This window comes from Urocitellus parryii, chromosome 10 (assembly GCF_045843805.1).
Source record: "Urocitellus parryii isolate mUroPar1 chromosome 10, mUroPar1.hap1, whole genome shotgun sequence".
Taxonomy (NCBI): domain Eukaryota; kingdom Metazoa; phylum Chordata; class Mammalia; order Rodentia; family Sciuridae; genus Urocitellus; species Urocitellus parryii.
The window spans coordinates 73531434-73550458 of record NC_135540.1 but is presented as its reverse complement, the minus strand read 5'-3'; the positions used below and the strand labels follow the sequence as shown (position 1 = coordinate 73550458).

At 36.2% G+C, this 19025-nt stretch overlaps 1 protein-coding gene across 1 annotated transcript in view; it reads right to left on the bottom strand.

Annotated features, from left to right (window-relative positions):
• The window catches only part of LOC144257166 (uncharacterized), an 88054-nt gene that overhangs the window by 55410 nt on the left and 13619 nt on the right, over nt 1-19025 (bottom strand). Inside the window, exon 3 of the mRNA XM_077803126.1 lies at nt 2322-2412. Within this exon, the coding sequence (XP_077659252.1) occupies nt 2322-2412 (91 nt within the window). The remainder of the gene's footprint in view (nt 1-2321; nt 2413-19025) is intronic.

Here is a 19025-nt window from a genome sequence, read left to right as displayed (position 1 = left end):
CTTTGATTTATGTGTGTTGATTTTATATCCTGCCACTTTGCTGAATTCATTTATTAGTTCTAGTAGTTTTTTTGTAGACCCTTTTGGGTCTTCTAGGTATAGTATCATGTCATCTGCAAATAGTGATAATTTAAGTTCTTCTTTTCCTATTTTTATGCCTTTAATTTCTTTTGTCTGTTTAATTGCTCTGGCCAGTGTTTCGAGAACTATATTGAATAGAAGTGGTGATAGAGGGCATCCCTGTCTTGTTCCAGATTTTAGAGGGAATGCCTTCAATTTTTCTCCAGAATGATGCTAGCCTGAGGCTTAGCATGGATAGCTTTTACAATGTCGAGGAAAGTTCCTGTTATCCCTAGTTTTTCTAATGTTTTGAACATAAAGGGATGCTGTACTTTGTCGAATGCTTTTTCTGCGTCTATCAAGATGATCATATGGTTCTTATCTTTAAGTCTATTGATGTGGTGAATAACATTTATTGATTTCCGTACATTGGACCATCCTTGCATCCCAGGGATGAATCCTACTTGATCATGGTGCACAATTTTTTTGATGTGCCTTTGTATCCGATTCGCCAGAATTTTATTGAGGATTTTTGCATCTAGGTTCATCAGAGATATTGGTCTGTAGTTTTCTTTCTTTGAGGTGTCTTTGTCTGGTTTCGGAATCAGGGTGATGTTGGCCTCATAGAATGAATTTGGCAGAGTTCCTGTGCACTTCTGTCTTTGGATCTCAGTGTCTCCTGGAACACTCCCAAAAGCCTGATAACTTCCCCTTTTTGATTAAGCTAATTTTCACTGGGTCATTTGCAATCACAACAAAACTAACATGGTCAAAAAGGTGCCCTCTCTAAAGCTAAATAACATTATGGAAGGATAAATAACTTCACATAAAAAATAAACTTTTCAATAACCACAATGTAAAGTTAAATACGAAAATTAAGACAATTGTTTTGCTGCAGTACTCTTGACATAACTACCTGGCCACTGAGCCATGCAGCCAGTCCATTAATCACTGCCAAGAGGCACAGGGAAGCAGTGTGGAGCTGTGGAGCAGTGACCCAGGTAGACTGGAGCTTGAGCAGCAAGCATGGGCATGGTGACCGAGCCCATCAGGCTCACTTTGGCATACAGAAGCGGGGAAGACCTGAATGGGACTACAGTGCTAACCAATAGTGTTGGTACTTTTCCAAACTCTGACTAGCATAACTTTGGACCAATAGCATTGACCCAGAGCTATATAAACCCCTACACTAGTGCACCCAAATGGCAATCACTGTTCAGTCCCCTGTTGGGTGTCCTCTCACCCTGTGGAAGTTCTGTTTCTAATTACACTTGAATAAATTCTAATCTTAAACTCACTCATTCTCATCCTGTGAATTGAATTCACAAGTCAAGAACCCAGAAAGAAGAAACTGGTAGTGAGTTGCTGGAGTCTTCTGCAATAGTGGAGGGCGCAATCCACCATTAGGAGCTACAACACATTTCTCAGCTGCAGAGGCATGCAGCTTACACAGACCTCAACTGCCAGCAGGAGTGGAGAAACTCTGATTTCACTCTGAAGTGCCTTACAATGTCATTTATCTCTTAAACTAGTCACTCAATTACAGTACAACAGATTGATGTTCAAAGCCTGCGCTTCAAAATCAATTACAGGTGGTCCCTGACTTAGGCTAGTTTGACTTATGATTTTTTGACTTTAGCAATACACATTCACTGAAACCTTACTTCAAATTTTGAACTTTGACCCTTTCCACAATTGTTGATATGCAATATGCTACTCTCTCTTGATGCCGGGCAGAGGCAGTGAGCCACAGCTCCCCATTAGCCACCATTACAAGAGTAAACAACTGACACTCTACACTGTACTGTGCTAAGCTATGAAATTCAGTAGGTCAGGTGTTTTCAAGACAGTTGCAACTTAGGACATTTTCAAATTACAATGGGTTAATCTATCATAACTTGAGAAGTACCTCTAGATTTTTCCAGGAAAAAGATATAGGAAATGATGCTTTAAAATCACGATTTTGTCCTTCGGGTATCTATAACAAAAGTGATAATGATTTCAAATCAGAATTGAAACTGATGATAATATATTCTAACATACCCTTTTTGTGCAGAAAATTAAAAGCCATTAAAGGAAAAGTGGCTTTCCCTAGTTTACCTAGCCATTAGTGCTAAAGAATGATTGAAAGCCAGGTCTTTTGAATCATGGTTCAGTCAACTTGGTACCACTCAACAATTCAGTAAAGACAATCCTGATACTGTCCCTGGCTCCCTTTTCAACAGACAAAAAAAAAAAAAAAAAAAAGTCCTAAATCTCACCTGATTCTCTGTTCTGGGCTGGCATGAACCCACGGAGAAATAAGAATGACAGGCACTTTCTTCCTGAAGCAGATGTGGAGAACAACTATACCTGTAATAAAGGAAAGAAAAAGAAAACCCAGTTTACACTTAGAATATAAACTGACTCAGTACCATGCGTCATTCATTTTTAAATGATTCTATCTCCTTTCCTTGCCTTACTTTAATGATGGAACCCATAAGAACACTTTAAAATAAGTAAAATCTGCTCTTAAAAATCCATGAAAATTATAAAGTGATTTGAAGTTGGTCTCTACAGACCATCTGATTCAACTTCTTCCTTTTACTGGTGGGGAAAGCAAGATCTTGAGAAGTTGTGCAAAGAATTAATGACAACATGGACACTTATTGACAGAACTTGATTCTGAATCCAATTCTACCACTTCCAATCCAGAACTCATTTGTACATGATAGATCATATTGACTCCTTTTTAGAAAGAGAAAAAAAAATCATGTTATTTGTCTAAGTGCATTTATCAAGCATCTGCAAATAAATGAAATATAGAGTTAACCTGATTGGTTCTAAATTAAAATCAGAAAAATCATCTCCTCAAAGGTCACATTCCAGCCTTAAGTTATTTATCTTGCCTAATAAAGAACATCTAAATGTTTCTTTTATTTATGATTTTTTTTTTTTTAAAGTCCCTAGTTCCATGGAGCTGATATTGTCTCGGGAACAGACAACAGGCATATAGACATGGAGCAAGTGGTGATGGAGGTGATGGAGGTGATGGAGGGGAAGGGGAGAGAGTGACAGGGCTTGCTATTTTTTTTTTTTTTTAAGAGAGAGTGAGAGAGGAGAGAGAGAGAGAGAGAATTTTTAATATTTATTTTTTAGTTCTCGGCGGACACAACATCTTTGTTGGTATGTGGTGCTGGGGATCGAACCCGGGCCGCACGCATGCCAGGCGAGCGCGCTACCGCTGAGCCACATCTCCAGCCCCTTTTATTTATGATTTAACCTTCCAACATGAAAACACTAACACATACATCATCAAATCTAGGTTCTAGTCTTTCTTAACTTTGATCTCAACAAGTTTCATGGTCTTAGTCAATTATTTCTTTGGTCTCAGTGCTCCTTTATTCAAAAATGAGGAGCCTGAACTAATTCTCAGGGTCCTTCTAACTCTAAAATGTTTATTTTTAACAATATTCTACTTTTCTAATCAAATATTTGGGGTTTTTTGTCATGTAGCTCTACATTTTCATCTCTTTAGTCATATTATAATAGTTCAGGCAAAATTAGCTAATTATCATTCAAATACCTATCCAACGATAATCTAGTTTTGATGTCTGTCTCACTTTTTGGGTGTTTTTCATTTTATAGGAATCTAGCTAGAGGTGGGGGTGGTATTCTTTAAAAGTCTACCTCTTGAATAGATTCTAAGAAAAATCCCAAATTATTTTCCCCAAAACACTGATTAGATTATACATCTAACAAGTTTTTCTTGTGTGACTTATCAAATGGCAGACACAGAGAAGAACGGCTTTAAAACAAGATACCTCCAGTGAAATACTGAATGCTGTTAGAAATTCAAGCAGCAGTGGAAGAACAAGAAGTGGTGAAATATCTCCAAAATTTTGACTTCTGAGTATGGCTTTGTTCATTCTTAAACATACTGATTGCTCCATACAATAATTATTTGCAGCACAATAAAATTCAAAGAAACATATAAAATGAAAATCTAGGTGCCTGTTACTCAACTCAAGAACTGAATGTGAATTACTGGCTTTGTTCTACTGATTGGTTCCTTCTTGATTCCATGCCCATCACTCTCATCTCCCCTACCCTCTGAAATGTCTACCCTATATTTAGTGTGTATCATTATTTTTTAAAAAGTATAACACATATTTATATATCCCAATAACTATTTTGCTTATTTGCAATTCTGTAAAAATGATATAAAAAAGCTCCTGTCTTGTAGGATTTGACATTTCCATTCAATGATGTTCCCAAGATTCACCATGTTGTTACATGTAGTTTACTGTCACTTCAAAGTAATACAATATCATTAATGTGCCACATTTTAATTATTCACTCTCTTGTCAAGAGCTTGCTTTTGTTTTGTTTTCTGTTTTAGACATTTTTGTTACCCAAGCTCAGATACTTGTCTCCTGTTCCACATGTCCAAAATTTCTCTTAAGTAGGAGTTAAGGATTTCATGCATGTTCAATTTTTCAGAATGATACTGATTTTTATTTCCCTCAAAGTGTTTAGTAATTTATAATCCCACCAGCAACAAGTAGCTGATGTTCATCCACATTCTTTCCAATATTAATGTGAATTTCTTAATTTTAAGATATAAAATGATATATAATTATGGCCTTAATTTGTACTTTCCTATTAATTATGAGCATTTCTTCATATTTATTGTCTAAATCATGCTTCTCCGATGAAACACCTATTCATATCTTTTGCTCATTTTCCTCTTGAGTTGCTTGCCCTTTGCTTATTGTTTCATAGAAATTTTATAAGTATTTTAGATATTGATTATCTGATTTTACCCGTTTTGAATTATTTGGTACAGAAAAATGTTGAGATAAAGAAGCAGAAACAGAAATGTGAAAAGCCAAACAATTAGAAACAGCAAGTTAGAGTAGCCATGTTTTTCTCAACACATTTTTTTTTAATATAATGCAATCTACAGCTATCTTAAGGTACCAGAAATATAAAATATTATATAATCAATCCAGCTTTATAATCTTTCATTTTAATATAAATTCAGACAAAAGCAAAGGCTATGAAACTACTTCAGTGCATTCTAATTGCAGTATGCCATATAATTTCAAACAAATTTTACAAAGGTCATAATTTAGACAGAGTGCTCCCATTTTGACCCTGGCATTTTACATCATACTTTTTTTGAATAAATCAGTTACACTGTCAAAAGGGTGAGCTTAGCTGTGTATGCAAATATGTATGAGAACTGAATTTCAAAACTAGATTTTAGAAATTAGAACGGAAACTTGGAGTCTAGACTTGGCTATAAATTTAACTATACCTCTTTGGTCCAGTTATGTCTTGAGTTAATTTTTTTATACTTAACATGGGAATTGTGTTGGGTAAATTCTAAGGAATATACTCTTGAGTCTGAAGATCAAATAGGAAAAAAATAATAATTTCCCAGGTAGTCTTGAAAGACTTTTAATCTCTTTCCAAGTTATACAAAGTAGACAAATGTATGTCAAGGTCATTGTACTGTCATGTGTAACTAAGTAAACAAATAAAAAAATAAATTTTTTTTAAAAAGCACCAAAAAAAAGTAGACAAACTAAACAATAACCAAATGCTAATTTTCTGAAAGAAAATTTTAATTCATAGTTTTATAGCCTTCCTATTGCTTCCCAAGACTTTTGGCAAATCATCTGATGAAAAGCATCAGGAAGAAATCAAAGGTCAAAACCTGAATATTCTACAAGCTTACCTTGATTCCTATGTAAGTAATCAAAAGAGAACTTCCAGAATCTCTCCTGATACCTACCCACCTACGTGACTCTTTACCCTCCTACTCTGCTTCACTTTCAGCGGTCACATCAAAGTTTAACTCTCTCACTTGGCTATAGATGTTATAGCCCTACTCCTATGCAAGGACATTGCTCTAGTTAAGTCCCACTTTTCCCTCCTACAGCATCAGCTTCCCCCTTCAGATAAAGCAAAACCAATGGCAAATACATCTCCAACAAACAAAAACATTTTAACCCCAAACATCCCTCTAGATGGTCAATGATTTTCATGTTCTTTATGGCAAACATCACAAATACGTATTTCCTGCCTTCAAGTATACTTGCATTCAAACTGAGCATGCTCCAATGAGACTTTTACTCCACACAGCACCACTGAAACTTGACCAACAACATACAGATCATTAAACCCAAAGGCCACTTAGTTCTCACCTCTCTAGACCTATGGGCAGTATTGATGTCATTCACCATGTCCAATACCTTTTCCTTCCCTGGCTCTCAGGTTCTCCTCGTTTCATCCAGTTATCACTGGCAACTCCTTCTCAACTTTCTTTGTTCCTCCTCCTCTTCTCCTTGACACCCAAAGTACAAGTTCTTTCCCCTTCCCCCTAACCCATCAGCTAATACCATTGACTAGCTATCAAATATATCCAGAATTGCACCACTTCTCACCACCTACACAGAACTAGCCATAATCTGTATCATCGCTTACTCCGGTTTTGATCATAGTGGAGTAACTGACCTTCCAACTTCTACTCTTCCCTTTTTGCAGTCCCTTCTCATCAAAGCAGCTAGAGTTATCCTGACATCCTTATATAAATCATATAATACAACATCTGCTCCCCTCATTTCCCAATGCCTTCTCATTTCAATCAGAGTAAAAGCCATTTTTTTTTTTAAGGTCATAAAAGAACCTACATAATTTGGCTCCCATTGCTTCTGACCTAATTTCAAAATGACCTTGTTATTCTTTTACAGGCCAGGCACACCACTGCCTTAGGGTCTTTATACTTCTATTCTTTCTGCCTACATGTTTGTCTATGCATTTATGACTTCTGCATGCATCACTATACTGCTTCATATGGTTGTTTCCTTATGGTTCCTCAAATGTCTCCTAGGCAAAGTCTTTACAATCCCCTCTACTTAAAATTGATTTAAATTGCAACAAGTCTGCCCCCAGTGTACCCTAACCCACTTGTGATTTCTCTCCAATGTTACCAAATGACATTAATTTATTTTACTTTTGCTGTTTATCTGTCCTCCCATGAAAATATAAAATCCATGAGATGAAGATCTTTGCTTTGTTTGGTACTACATTTTCAATGCTTGAAAAAGGTCTAGTGTACAACAGGCATTCAATAAATTTTAATGAACAAAAGAATAATTACTTCCTTAGAGGAAAAAAACAAACCAGAAATCTCTTGAGTTTATAAAACAAGACAATCTAAATAATCAGGGGACAATAATTGGATTTTGGAAGTAAAAATAATCATTCTAAATTTTCTTCAAAAGATAAGTGGTAAAAGACTACAGTTGACATTGCAGATAATACTTAACAAAAACTAAATATAATCAATAAAGTAACCAGTTCTCAAAAACCTGAGGTTTTAAATTCTGACCATTCGCAGAATGACTTCTTTATTTTCCACTAACTGCTGATATATTCAACAAAGAGTGGCTTGTAGAGACATGACACCAACACACAGGAAAATATTATAAAAATGTTCATTCCAAACTGGTTCCAAAGAAACAGGCTCTTTTTAAACAAGGAAAGTCTAAAATTAAAGGACAGATATTTTTAAATGTTTTGAATAGTTTGCTTGGAAGTAATTTAAGCCTTAGAAAAAAGTTGCAAATACTATATACGAACACAAAATACCCACAGATTGGCCTGTTGTTAAAGTTATTCCCTTTGCTTTATCATGTGTGTTCACAGGGTCTCTCCACTGTCTTGCCATTCACACACACATACACACCTACATTTTTCCCCTGAACCAACTGAAGATAAACTATATACATCATAGTCCTTTGCTTCTATGTGCATTTCCTTAAGAGATACTCTCATATAAATAAAGCACAGACATCAACTTCAGCAAATTTAAGATTGTTATATTTTTTCTACTCTGTGGCCTGCATTCCAATTTCTCAACTGTCCCAATAATATCCTTTACAACATTTTCCTCCATTTAATATAATATCCAGTCCAGGGTCAGGCATTGTAGTTTATGGTTCTCTTTCCTAAGCCTCCTTTAATTTGGAATACTTCCACAGCCTTCATCTTTTATGACATTAACTTATTTGAAGAACAAAGGCTTCCCAGCACCTTGTTTTTAAAGTAGAACACTCTGATTTTTTATTTGTATGATGTTTTCTCCTGACTAGATTTAGATTATGCAGTCTTGGCCATAATACAACATAGATGATGAGGAGGTGTCCTCATAAAGTGTCATATCAGAAGTCACATTGTGACCCTCTACCCATATTGTCGGATCTCACTAGTTTGGATCTCACTAGTGCATAATCACTATTTTATGCCTTGTAAATAATACAGAATCTGTGGGGAGATACTTTATAACTGTGGAAATACATTTCTGATCCATGTCTCCCATGGATTGTCAGAATTCTTGCCCTCCCTAGTTTTTATTATTTTATGCTAGCTACAAAATGATGATTTTCCAACTGTACAACTTAGACTTCCTTATAAGCAAGAGCCCTTCATTCTCCTCTACTTACTTCTTTGCAGTTTATTATAATTGTGGATTAATTCCTATTTTTAATAGCTCACTGTTAATTATTATATTTATTTGATGATCAAATTTTCCTATTTAGAATAGTGGAAATATAAACAAGCTTCTTATGACATGCTCACATCATTTAAAAAACATCTTGTTTTCTAGCATTAAAAAATAATAATTTTGGTTCACCTAATAAATATCCTGCCCTAGCCTGGAATCAGCTATTTCTGAGAACTCTGGTCCCAACTTTGAGTTGGGAATGATAATAGAGATCAAGACTTAGAAATTAGGCATGCTCCATGCTTCTTAGACTTTTCATTGGACAAAGCTAGAAAATATATGCATATATATATACATAAGACAAATGTGTATATATGTTATAGATATATATGCTGTTTTTAAAAATGAATTCACATGGATACTTTCAATTCCAATTCATCCCCACTGGACTTATTTTTGACTTATATTTCCATCTCATATTTGTATGTCCCTCCTTCCTCACTCTTCAAAATTGATATTACTAACGTATTTAATGAAGGAAGACTGAATGTTTTTGGTCTTTAACATTATACTTAGGAAGCCCTAGCCAGTGTGATAAGGTAAGAAAAAGAAACAAAAGACACACACTGGAATGGAAGAAATGAAAAATAATACTCTCTCTATTCTAGACAACAATGTCCATATAGAAAATCCCAAGGATTCTATCCTCCCAAAACCCATAAAAACTACTACAGTTAATAAGGGTACATAGGTAGATAGACTGCCTGACCATTTCTAATAGCACCCCCCCAAAAAAAAAAGTAATGCATAGGGAGAAACCTAACAAATTATGTGCAAGATTTGTATTTTGAAAATGACTAGGGCTAGTGAGGTAACTCAGTAGTAGAACTCCTGTCAGTCTAACATGTACAAGGGCCTGAGTTTGATCCCTAGCACTAGAAACAAACAAATAAGGGGGGGGGGGAATAAACAAAGGAAAAGATTACCCTCCAAACTACAAAATACTAAAGAAATTGAGATGATCTAAGTAATGGAGAGATATTCCATGTTCATAGATTAATAGACAATAAATATATTGTTTATCACTATATTTACCTATAAATTCAATGTAACTTAATTAAAATCACAGCAGACTTTTATTTTTTGCAAATTGAAAGAAGGCTTCTACAATTTACATAGGAAAGCAAGAAAACTAGAAAAGCCAAGAAAATTTTGAAACCAAAATTGGAGGACTCAATGTTAACCTAATTCAAGACTAAATTAATCACAACAGTGGGGTATTCATATAAGAATAGTTCAATGGAAAAGAACAGAGATTCTAGAAATTGATAAACATATATACAGTCAATTGATTTTTGACAATAATGATCAAGTAACAATGCAGAAGGGAAAAACTATTCACCAAAAAGTACTAGAACAACTGGATATCCACATGCAATAAATAAATTCAAGGAACATAAAAGACACAACATATGCAAAATTTAACTCAAAAAGATGATATATATAAAACTTTTAGAAGTTTAGGGCAAAGTCATTATAATCTTGGGTTAGGCAAAGAAGTCTCTGAGGACATTAAAAAGGTCAAATCATAAAGAAATTACCAAAGTGGACTTCACCAAAATTGATTACTGCTCTTCAAAGACACTGTTATAAAAATGAGAAGAAACCACAAACTGGGACAAATTATTTGTAAAACACATACCAGAATGGTATTCAAATATACAACAAACTCTCATAACTCAATAAAATGAGCAAACTAAATTTAAAAAGATGTCAAGACACAGACAGCAAACAAGCACATAAAAGGATGCTCAATATTCATTATTTGTGAAAAGCAAATCTAAAACATTTATATAATGCTGCTGTAGATGTCAGTCTTTCCATGGATATCTGCTTTCACTTCTCTTGGGTATACACCTAGGGATGGAATTTATAGTTCATAAGGAATGTTTAAATTTGTAAACAATGTAGCACTTTTTGCTAAAGTGGCTTTACCATTCCACTAGCACTGTATTAAAAGAAACTTCAGTTTTACACATTCTTAACAAACTTAATATTGTTAGATTTCACTTTTGCTGTTTTAGGGAATATGTTGTGGTATCAACCCTATGGTTTTAATTTACTTTTCTCCCATGATAGTGATCCTGAATATATTTCTATGTAACTATCTTTCTATGTAGTAGGTATTGGTCATTCATATGTCTTTGGTGAAATGTCTATTTAAATCATTTGTCCATTTTTTGACAGAGTTCTTTTTCTCATTATTGGATGATGAGAATTCTTTATACATTTTGGTTCAAATCTTTTGTCAGATATGTTTTGCAAATATTTTTTCAATCAATAGCTAGCTTTTTCATTTTTTTCAAATGGCAAATGTTCATCTTGAGAAAATTTATTGAGCTTAACTCAAGCTTATTATTTGTCAGGGTTTTTTGGTATATATATTATATATATAATATATATAATATATATATGGGTGGATGAATTTATATATATATATATATTATATAATATATATATGGGTGGATGAATTTATTTTTCAAAAAGATAACAAGGCTGGGGATGTACCTCAGTGAAGTGCTTGCTTAGCATGTGTGAGAACTGCAGCAGCCACTTTCTCCCCAGTACAACAACAAAAACAACAAAAGATAATAGACTGCTCTTTAGAAAGTGATAAAATCAGCACCTACCAGTAAACAGCTTGAAGATGATGAAATGTGATCCACACTTACTAAAACTGGACTTTGGAAAATAAGTCCTTATGTTCCTAGTTACAATCCCCTCAGAGTATTGTATCCCTATCAGGTGACCAGTTGTGAAACCTAAAATTAACAGGGGAGAATAACAATGTTGAAGGCCTTCCTCCTTCAATTTCTTATTGCCATTTGACCTCTAAGCTATAGACATTTAAGATTAGAATATACTACAACTTTTGTTTTTTATAGAGCAAGTTTTAAATGGAAACTTCATGTTGACAGCAAAAAAAAAAAAATCAAATTACATGGAAAAACTAATTCATGCAATGACTTTCAATAAGCATCCATTAGTGAAATATATACACTAAACAAAAAATAAAAGGACACTACATATCCTTTTGTTGGCAGCACAACACAGCTTTATATAAGACTTTATCAGTGTTAATTATCCTCAAATTCTTTCTCCTAACTTTAAGAAGCAAAATCTATAGGCTGGCATTTTTCATAGTTATGAAAATGCACTCTCAGAACACATTCTTTCAAGTAAAACAATAAAAGCTACTCTCTACTACAATACCAATTCTTCCCCTAACTCAGTGAGTCAAAGATGATCTGTTAAGTTTAGAGTATTTAAACGTAAACAGACATTTTCTGTGCTTAAATGAATATGCATGTGTATGTACACATGTACACACAAAACACAGGATATATGCCATATACCATTCTATAAAAACTAAAGTTTTTAAGTGAGCTCCTTTCTGAGGAAGTATGAAATACTAAATCAAAAAGTCAAAGATTTGACTCAACTAAGATAGTAAGTTAAAAATGTATTCATTGGACATGGCTAAAAATCTTGCTTAAGTCTTGGGAACTTAGAAAATAAATTACTCTGGACAAATCTCTAGGACTAGCTCCACCCTGAATCAGGACTCTCTCCTATTTCCAGCCAAACTATGCATGTAGAAGCCACCCAGCATCTGGTGCATCACAGCCATGGCACACTGGTAGGAGCCCTGACCCCAGCTATTAAGGTCTGGGGATGTACAATATGGAAATAGCAGCTGAAGCAGAGCAAGGTGGCAACTGCAGAAGTGGCAGGAGCAGAAGCAGCAGCAGCAGCTGCTGCAGACAGCCACATAAAGGAGCTGTAGGCTTCATGGAAGAGGTGATTCAAGAGGATTACCTCAACCACAAGGGCACTGTGAACCAGGGAGGTACCCTATACCATGAGGCTGGTGGCAGTAACCAGCAGCCTATGCAGCAGCAGCAGCCTGGACAGGAACAACAGCCCTGGCAGCCTGCTACAGTTCTACAGCCCGGAGCAGCCTTCCACAAATAAATCCAATACAAGTTCTCAAAACAACAGTCGCAGGAACTAGAAAGCGTTTTCTTTCTTTTTTATTTATATGCGGTGCTGAGAATTGAACCCAGTGCCTCACACAGGATAGGCAGGCGCTCTACCACTGAGCCACAACCCCAGGCCCGGAAAGTGTTTTTCAAGTAACTCAATACCTGTTGGAAGCCATCCATGCAATACAGGAGGATTTTCTCTCAGCATGAAGCCAGAGAGATTTAGGTTTGGCCTTGGGAACTGTGCTGGCTCTCCCAGGCAACAGATTGCCCAGGGCACATGACCTTTATCTCCACTCTGCAAGGGAGATCCCTCATAGTAGTTCCAGAGATGGGCATAACGATAGGAACTGAACAGCCCACCTTTAACCTTTTTTGGTGAAGAACATTCTATGGAAGGCCTTTGAAGTTTCCGGGTAGAAGCAGGCTCCATTTTGCCAGAGTCTTAGCAGTTGAGTCTGATCAGCTTACCTGTCCTGCCCACTTTTGAAACTACTTTCTGTGTTCTGTGGGGTTTTTGTTTGTTTTTGTTGTTGTTGTTGTTTGTTTTGCCGTTCTATTTTTCTTAGCCAGCCTATTTCACCATAGGGAATCCCACTTCCACCACCTGTGAGGGATGCAGGCAAGAAATACCCTGATGTGGGGTCTGGGGATGTGGCTTAAGCGGTAGCGCGCTCGCCTAACATGCGTGGGGTGCTGGGTTCGATCCTCAACACCACATAAAAATAAAATAGAGATATTGTGTCCACCTAAAACTACAAAATAAATATTAAAAAAAAAAAAGAAAGAAACACCCTGATGTGACCACAAGAAAGGGACTTACAGGATGCATCAATGTGAATGAAACTAAAGCACAGGTTTAGTTTAACAACAAGAGAGTGAAACATAGGAAACATCAGAGGAAATTAATGCTTAGAGATGGGTCTACCTGTTGCAACTGACACATGAGCCACTGTTGATCCCAAGATACACTTATCTCCTCAGTAAGTGCATTAACAAATAAATAAGTGAATTATCAAAAAAAAAAAAAAAAGAAAGAAAAGAAAAGTTACGCTCTAGTACACAGAAGTGGCTGGGAAGCCTGCAGTCCTCCTCTCTCCTGCACCATGATCACTGACCTTGAAAAGATCTGGAGGATAATAGGGAGATTCAGGGAATGTACCTCTCATAACAAGGCCACAAACCCCCAAAATTCCTGTCCCATGTGTATTTTTAAGAGAATTCTGCCCCGCCAAGGCAAACATAGTCTGGAGGAAAAGGATGACCTACATTACAGAACAGGTCATACTTCTACACCAGTCTGTCTAGTCGTTACTCCACAGGTTCATGGAAACTACCAGATGGAAGGAGCAACAGTTATGCAAGGGCTTAACTGCATTAACTTATTAAGACAGGCCTCACTACTTCTACTGCTGAGAAACCTTTGCTTGATGCCACCATTCAGACTGCCTCTGATCAGGCAAATTACATCAAGCCCTTCACATTACAGCAACAGTGATGGTTAGTCCCCAGTATAACAAACACCAATTCTGAATTTGACTATGCCAATACCACTATTTAAGATGAGTGAATGCTTGAAATAAATCACAGGGCCTCTGATCCAAGAATTTACTTTAAATGGTGAGGGGTAGATAACCATCTACCATCAGGAGTCTTATCAGACAAACTCTTGTCCAGACACAAATGTCCCCAAAGTGGGAGACACTTCTGGAAGCCTGACATACATGCTTCTGCCCCAGCTAAACCCTGAAACTAGGGTACTGTCCTGCAGTACATCAACCAGGCTATGTTTCCCACCTCTAAAACACACTGAATGTGGGATCTAAGTGGTGATGGTGCTGGTGGCATCTTTTATCTGCTCTCAAAGTTTTGATTCTTTCCCCAAGAACTTTGAAAGCTGTTGATCTAGTTTTATTCAGTACACAAGGAAGAAATACTTACAGCAGGAGACAAAACTATTTCTACTGAAAGCTGAGTTTTTCATGCTGTTTGGTTTTCTCATGACAGAAGAAAAACAACAAAAATAGAAGATATAAAGTTGGATGGATAGTGCAGGAGTCATAATTCCATAGAGCTAGAACTACCAAGGCTAAGACCCTTTCAGGAATGAAGGGCTGAGTCAGCTTGCTAGAGGCAGAGAGCCCTTATAAGCCAAGATATTAGCCGAAAGCAACAGAAATACAAAATCTAAAGTAAAACAGGTTAGGGCTTTGTACACAGAGGCAAAACTAGGACTGCAGCCAGTTTCTTTCCTAACTAATCAATGGGGTATAATAAGTAACCCTGTGTTTCCCATTTGATACATTTTCCTTTAATTTCTTCTTCCTTTCCCCTAGTCATGTTTATGGCGAGTTGGCAGGAGTTAAATTTAGGCTGTAAAATATCAATGGAACCAGAGACAACATATTACCCAGTCAGCAGAGCTATGGAAATGCCTCTCCATGAGGAACCTCAGCTTACATTTGGTTTTTCTTCTACTAAGAACACTGCATCAAAAAAGAGAAAAGCAAGGTCACCTTTGTTTTCATATAAATAGGAAGGGGTGAGCATAAAGGAGACAAAACAAAAGGAGTGCTTAAGCTTCCAAAAGGTGAGATGTTCTAGACATCTCTTAGGAGGGCTGCCAAGCTTTTGATTTCCTCTTCTTTGGGAATGGCCCCCAACACAGAGAATTAAAGTTGTGGGGCTATGACCATATTCATAACTCTGCATTCCCTGGCTGTGGTAGAGACAGGTATCTGATCTGAACAGGGTTAATCTATTCTTTCTCTGCTAGAATATAAAATTTGAAAAGGTAAGGCAGAAAGGTCAAATCTTTAGAGTGAAGCCACCTCAATGGCAGTAGTCTAGGTATAGAAGGTATAAAATCTGCTAATGAGGTCCTTGAAGCAACTATGACTCTGTTTGTTCCAAGCTCCATACATTCAATTCACCACACAGTTCCCAGTATGGGTCCATAAAAGCCTTTTCCTCTCCTCAAACCAGCAAGTGTCCACTGACTGCAACCAAAAATTTGCTAATATGACTTCTTCCAAGAAGTAAATGAAAGGTGTGGAAGGCTCTCATTTTAATGTCAAAGTATCATAACCATGTATTTATCTTGCTTCCTCTTACCCAACTAAGAAACTAAACTCTTAACAGTGTTATTTTGCCTTCAGAATTGTGACATTAAAACTCTCATGCCTAGCATGCTTTTTCATATCCTCCTATTGTGCAAGAAAGCACATTTACACCAAAGCTTAAGTCTGTTCATTTCAGCAGCAGTTCCCTGTTAAAGACACTACTGTGAGGCATCAGCAGTTCTCAGCATCTCGTGATGCCACATCAGTGCCAATAAAGCAGACTAAATGATTACTGATTAACAATGGCAGTGATTTTTTCCCCTTAAAAGATACTTTATGTAAATAATGTCAAACCCAGCCTTTTCTGACTTCCATGTGCTTCTACTTCTCCTGTCACTTAAATCAAAGATCACTGATATGGACTTAGGACAGTTTCAGCCCCTACCTTCAATTCTAGATAAAGTCATCATCAACATTACCCAGTATCTACACTCCCAATTAGATGACTAGGGTTTTTAGCCTATTCTGATACCCACTCTGTTCTACTCCTACCTCTTCTACTCTCTTAACCCTGTTTATAGCTCTTACGTTAACTAAGCTTCTGTTCTGACACTTTTTTGGAGGTCCCTACTCTGGTCCTTGCGCTCTCTCTCTTCTTAGTATTGGGGCACCACTTCCATTTGCCAGTCCCAATTCCTAGCACTGGTAGCAGGCTATTATATAGAGTCCCATACCCACAAGGAGAATTCTCTGGTGGCCAGTCATATAAAATATGTGCACAGGTGTGTTCCTGTTCATTTAGTTATTCACACATACACACCCTCCTATTCCAGATTCCATTGCTTCTTCACCTTGAATTCCCATGAACAACAGATTGAATGGATTATTCTTGGGCTGCTCTTCCCCTAGCAGGGCCTACTAAAGAGGACTTTTCCTCCACACCTCCAGGCTAAATTGGCTCCAACATACAGTACTATTCCCAAAAGTGGACTCATCCTAATTTGTGCATTTAAAGTAATCACTACCCCAATTCTAAAACTCGGCAATGCTTCTCACATCACAAATACAACAAAACTCCATCAAATCTGGAGATAGGGCAAAAGTAAGTAAACTTACAGAATTTAGAAGTACAACAAATAAAAGAATAAATTTACTTTCTAAATGGTATGAGCTAAACTTTGTCATCAGTACTACTTTAAAACAATAACATAATACATGAAGAGATTCTGGACAACTACATGCCAAGTTTTATTTTTCAATCACCAGACTATAACTTTCAAAAAAATAGAGAAAATTACTACATTCTACTTTGTAAATACATTCTATTATAGCATGTTGAAGTAGCCATCTGATTCCCAAGAGTTTTAGCAGCACTTTCTTGATACAGAACTGATAAAATATAGAAAGCAATTATATTTAGGAATATAAATCAGTGCCTCTTTCAATGATGAATTCTTCTTTGTGAAACTTGAATTCAACTTCTAATTCCATTTAGTGCCCCAAAATGTGATTCCTACCACTTTCTTGAACATCTAGTTTTGTTACTGATATTATTTCCTCATTAAAGCTGTTCCATGTTTTCTTTACAATCTTGAATAATCCTGTCTAAAGAACAAGCCACTAATGGGATGATCTTCAGTATAAAGAAAAAAAAAAAAAAGGTGGCCCAAATTTCAAGAAAAAAGTATGTGTATTTACTTCAGGTAAATGCCAAGAGAGCTTCAGGAAGAAGTGCAACAGATAATAAGGAACTCCAAATACTTGTTGGGGGAAGTCAATGAAACCACAAAACAGATGTTGGTACTACAGTATTTAATAATCACCTATTCATAACTAGTATTTGTACAAGCTCTTTGTGTAAAAGAATAACATTTACCATCTTAATATTTTCAGCACACAAAGTAGACCCTTGTAAACTTGTTGAATGAAAAAACCAAATCAAGAATTCAAATGGCGAGTAAAAGAATGTCAAAAGTACTCCACCTATCCTATGATACAACACAGTGCAATGTCAGTCTTTTTGTGTGTGTTTGTGTGTGTGTGTGTGTGTGTGTGTGTGTGTGTATTGGGGATTGAACCCAGGGACACTTAATGACCAAGCCACATCTCCAGCTCTTTTTTATATTTTAGAGACAGGGACTCACTGAGTTGGTTAGGGCCCTGCTAAATTGCTGAGGCTGGCCTTTGATCCTCCTGCCTCAGCCTCCCAGGCAGCTGGGATTATAGGTGTGCACCCCGCTCTTGGCTTACAGGGTCAATCTTTCATCAAATCACCCAATGCAAAACACATCTCACACTATGGACTAATTTAATTTACTCTCCTTTTCATCAAGCAATTTTTTTCTATTTTAATTTATATTCCTATAACTTTTCCTCAACCTATTGCTATATTTAATATTTACCTTTCAAAAGCTTATTTCACCCCTGTTTATTTGGTAGGACTTCTTTATATTTCAGGCATCTGGCAGTAAGTTACTGGTCAATGTATATGCCTTGTAAATTCCTGTCCACAGATGTTTCTCTTCTTTGCAACTAAAATTAGTGTGAGTTGAATGAATTCTTATGAGGAAAACAGATTTAACTGATGGTGAAATATTAATTTAGTTTTAACTACAATTTCAATAAGCCAAGACATTATTTACTAAGGTAGTTCCTTCACCATCTTGAAAAATTTTTTTAATAAAAACAGGACTTTTTATAGATCCCTTAATAGCAGTTGATGGAATGTAAAAGCATAACTGAAGCCTATGCACGGAACTTATGCCTGTCACTTAAGAAGGGTAAGACACCCACAAATATATGACTGTCAACAGACCCTACCTGCTATTTAAGAGCTTTTCTAAATTTTAACAAAACTTAAGAAGGTACACACAGGTAAGATTAATAACTATAAGCCATGTAAGTAATAACTCCACCCCAAAGTACCAGATAGTGGAATGCAACCAATTTCCTGTCATAGGGCTTGTTAAACAGGCTTTTCACTGGACTGGAATGATTCTTTGTCAGGTAACATCAGTATATGCAAAGCAGAGATTAAACTCTTCCCCAAAGTGGATGTCAGCAAGCAGGGTAGGAAGAAGAAAGGCTAGAATACAAGGCTCCCTTAAAAGATCTTTCAGTATTGGCAAGCAGTGATCAAAAAGTAGATGATTATTAATGAAAGAATTAGTCATAGGGCTGAGATATGTTCAGTGGCAGAATGCTTGCCTAGACTGAGTGAGACCCTGGGTTTGTTCCCTAGCATCAAAGAAAAAAAAAAAAAAATTAGTCAAGCTGAGAAAATTCACAGTACATGAAAATCTATAGAGAAAAAAATTTTCTATGAATTTTTCTATGAAAATGTTTTCTATGAAAAACGCA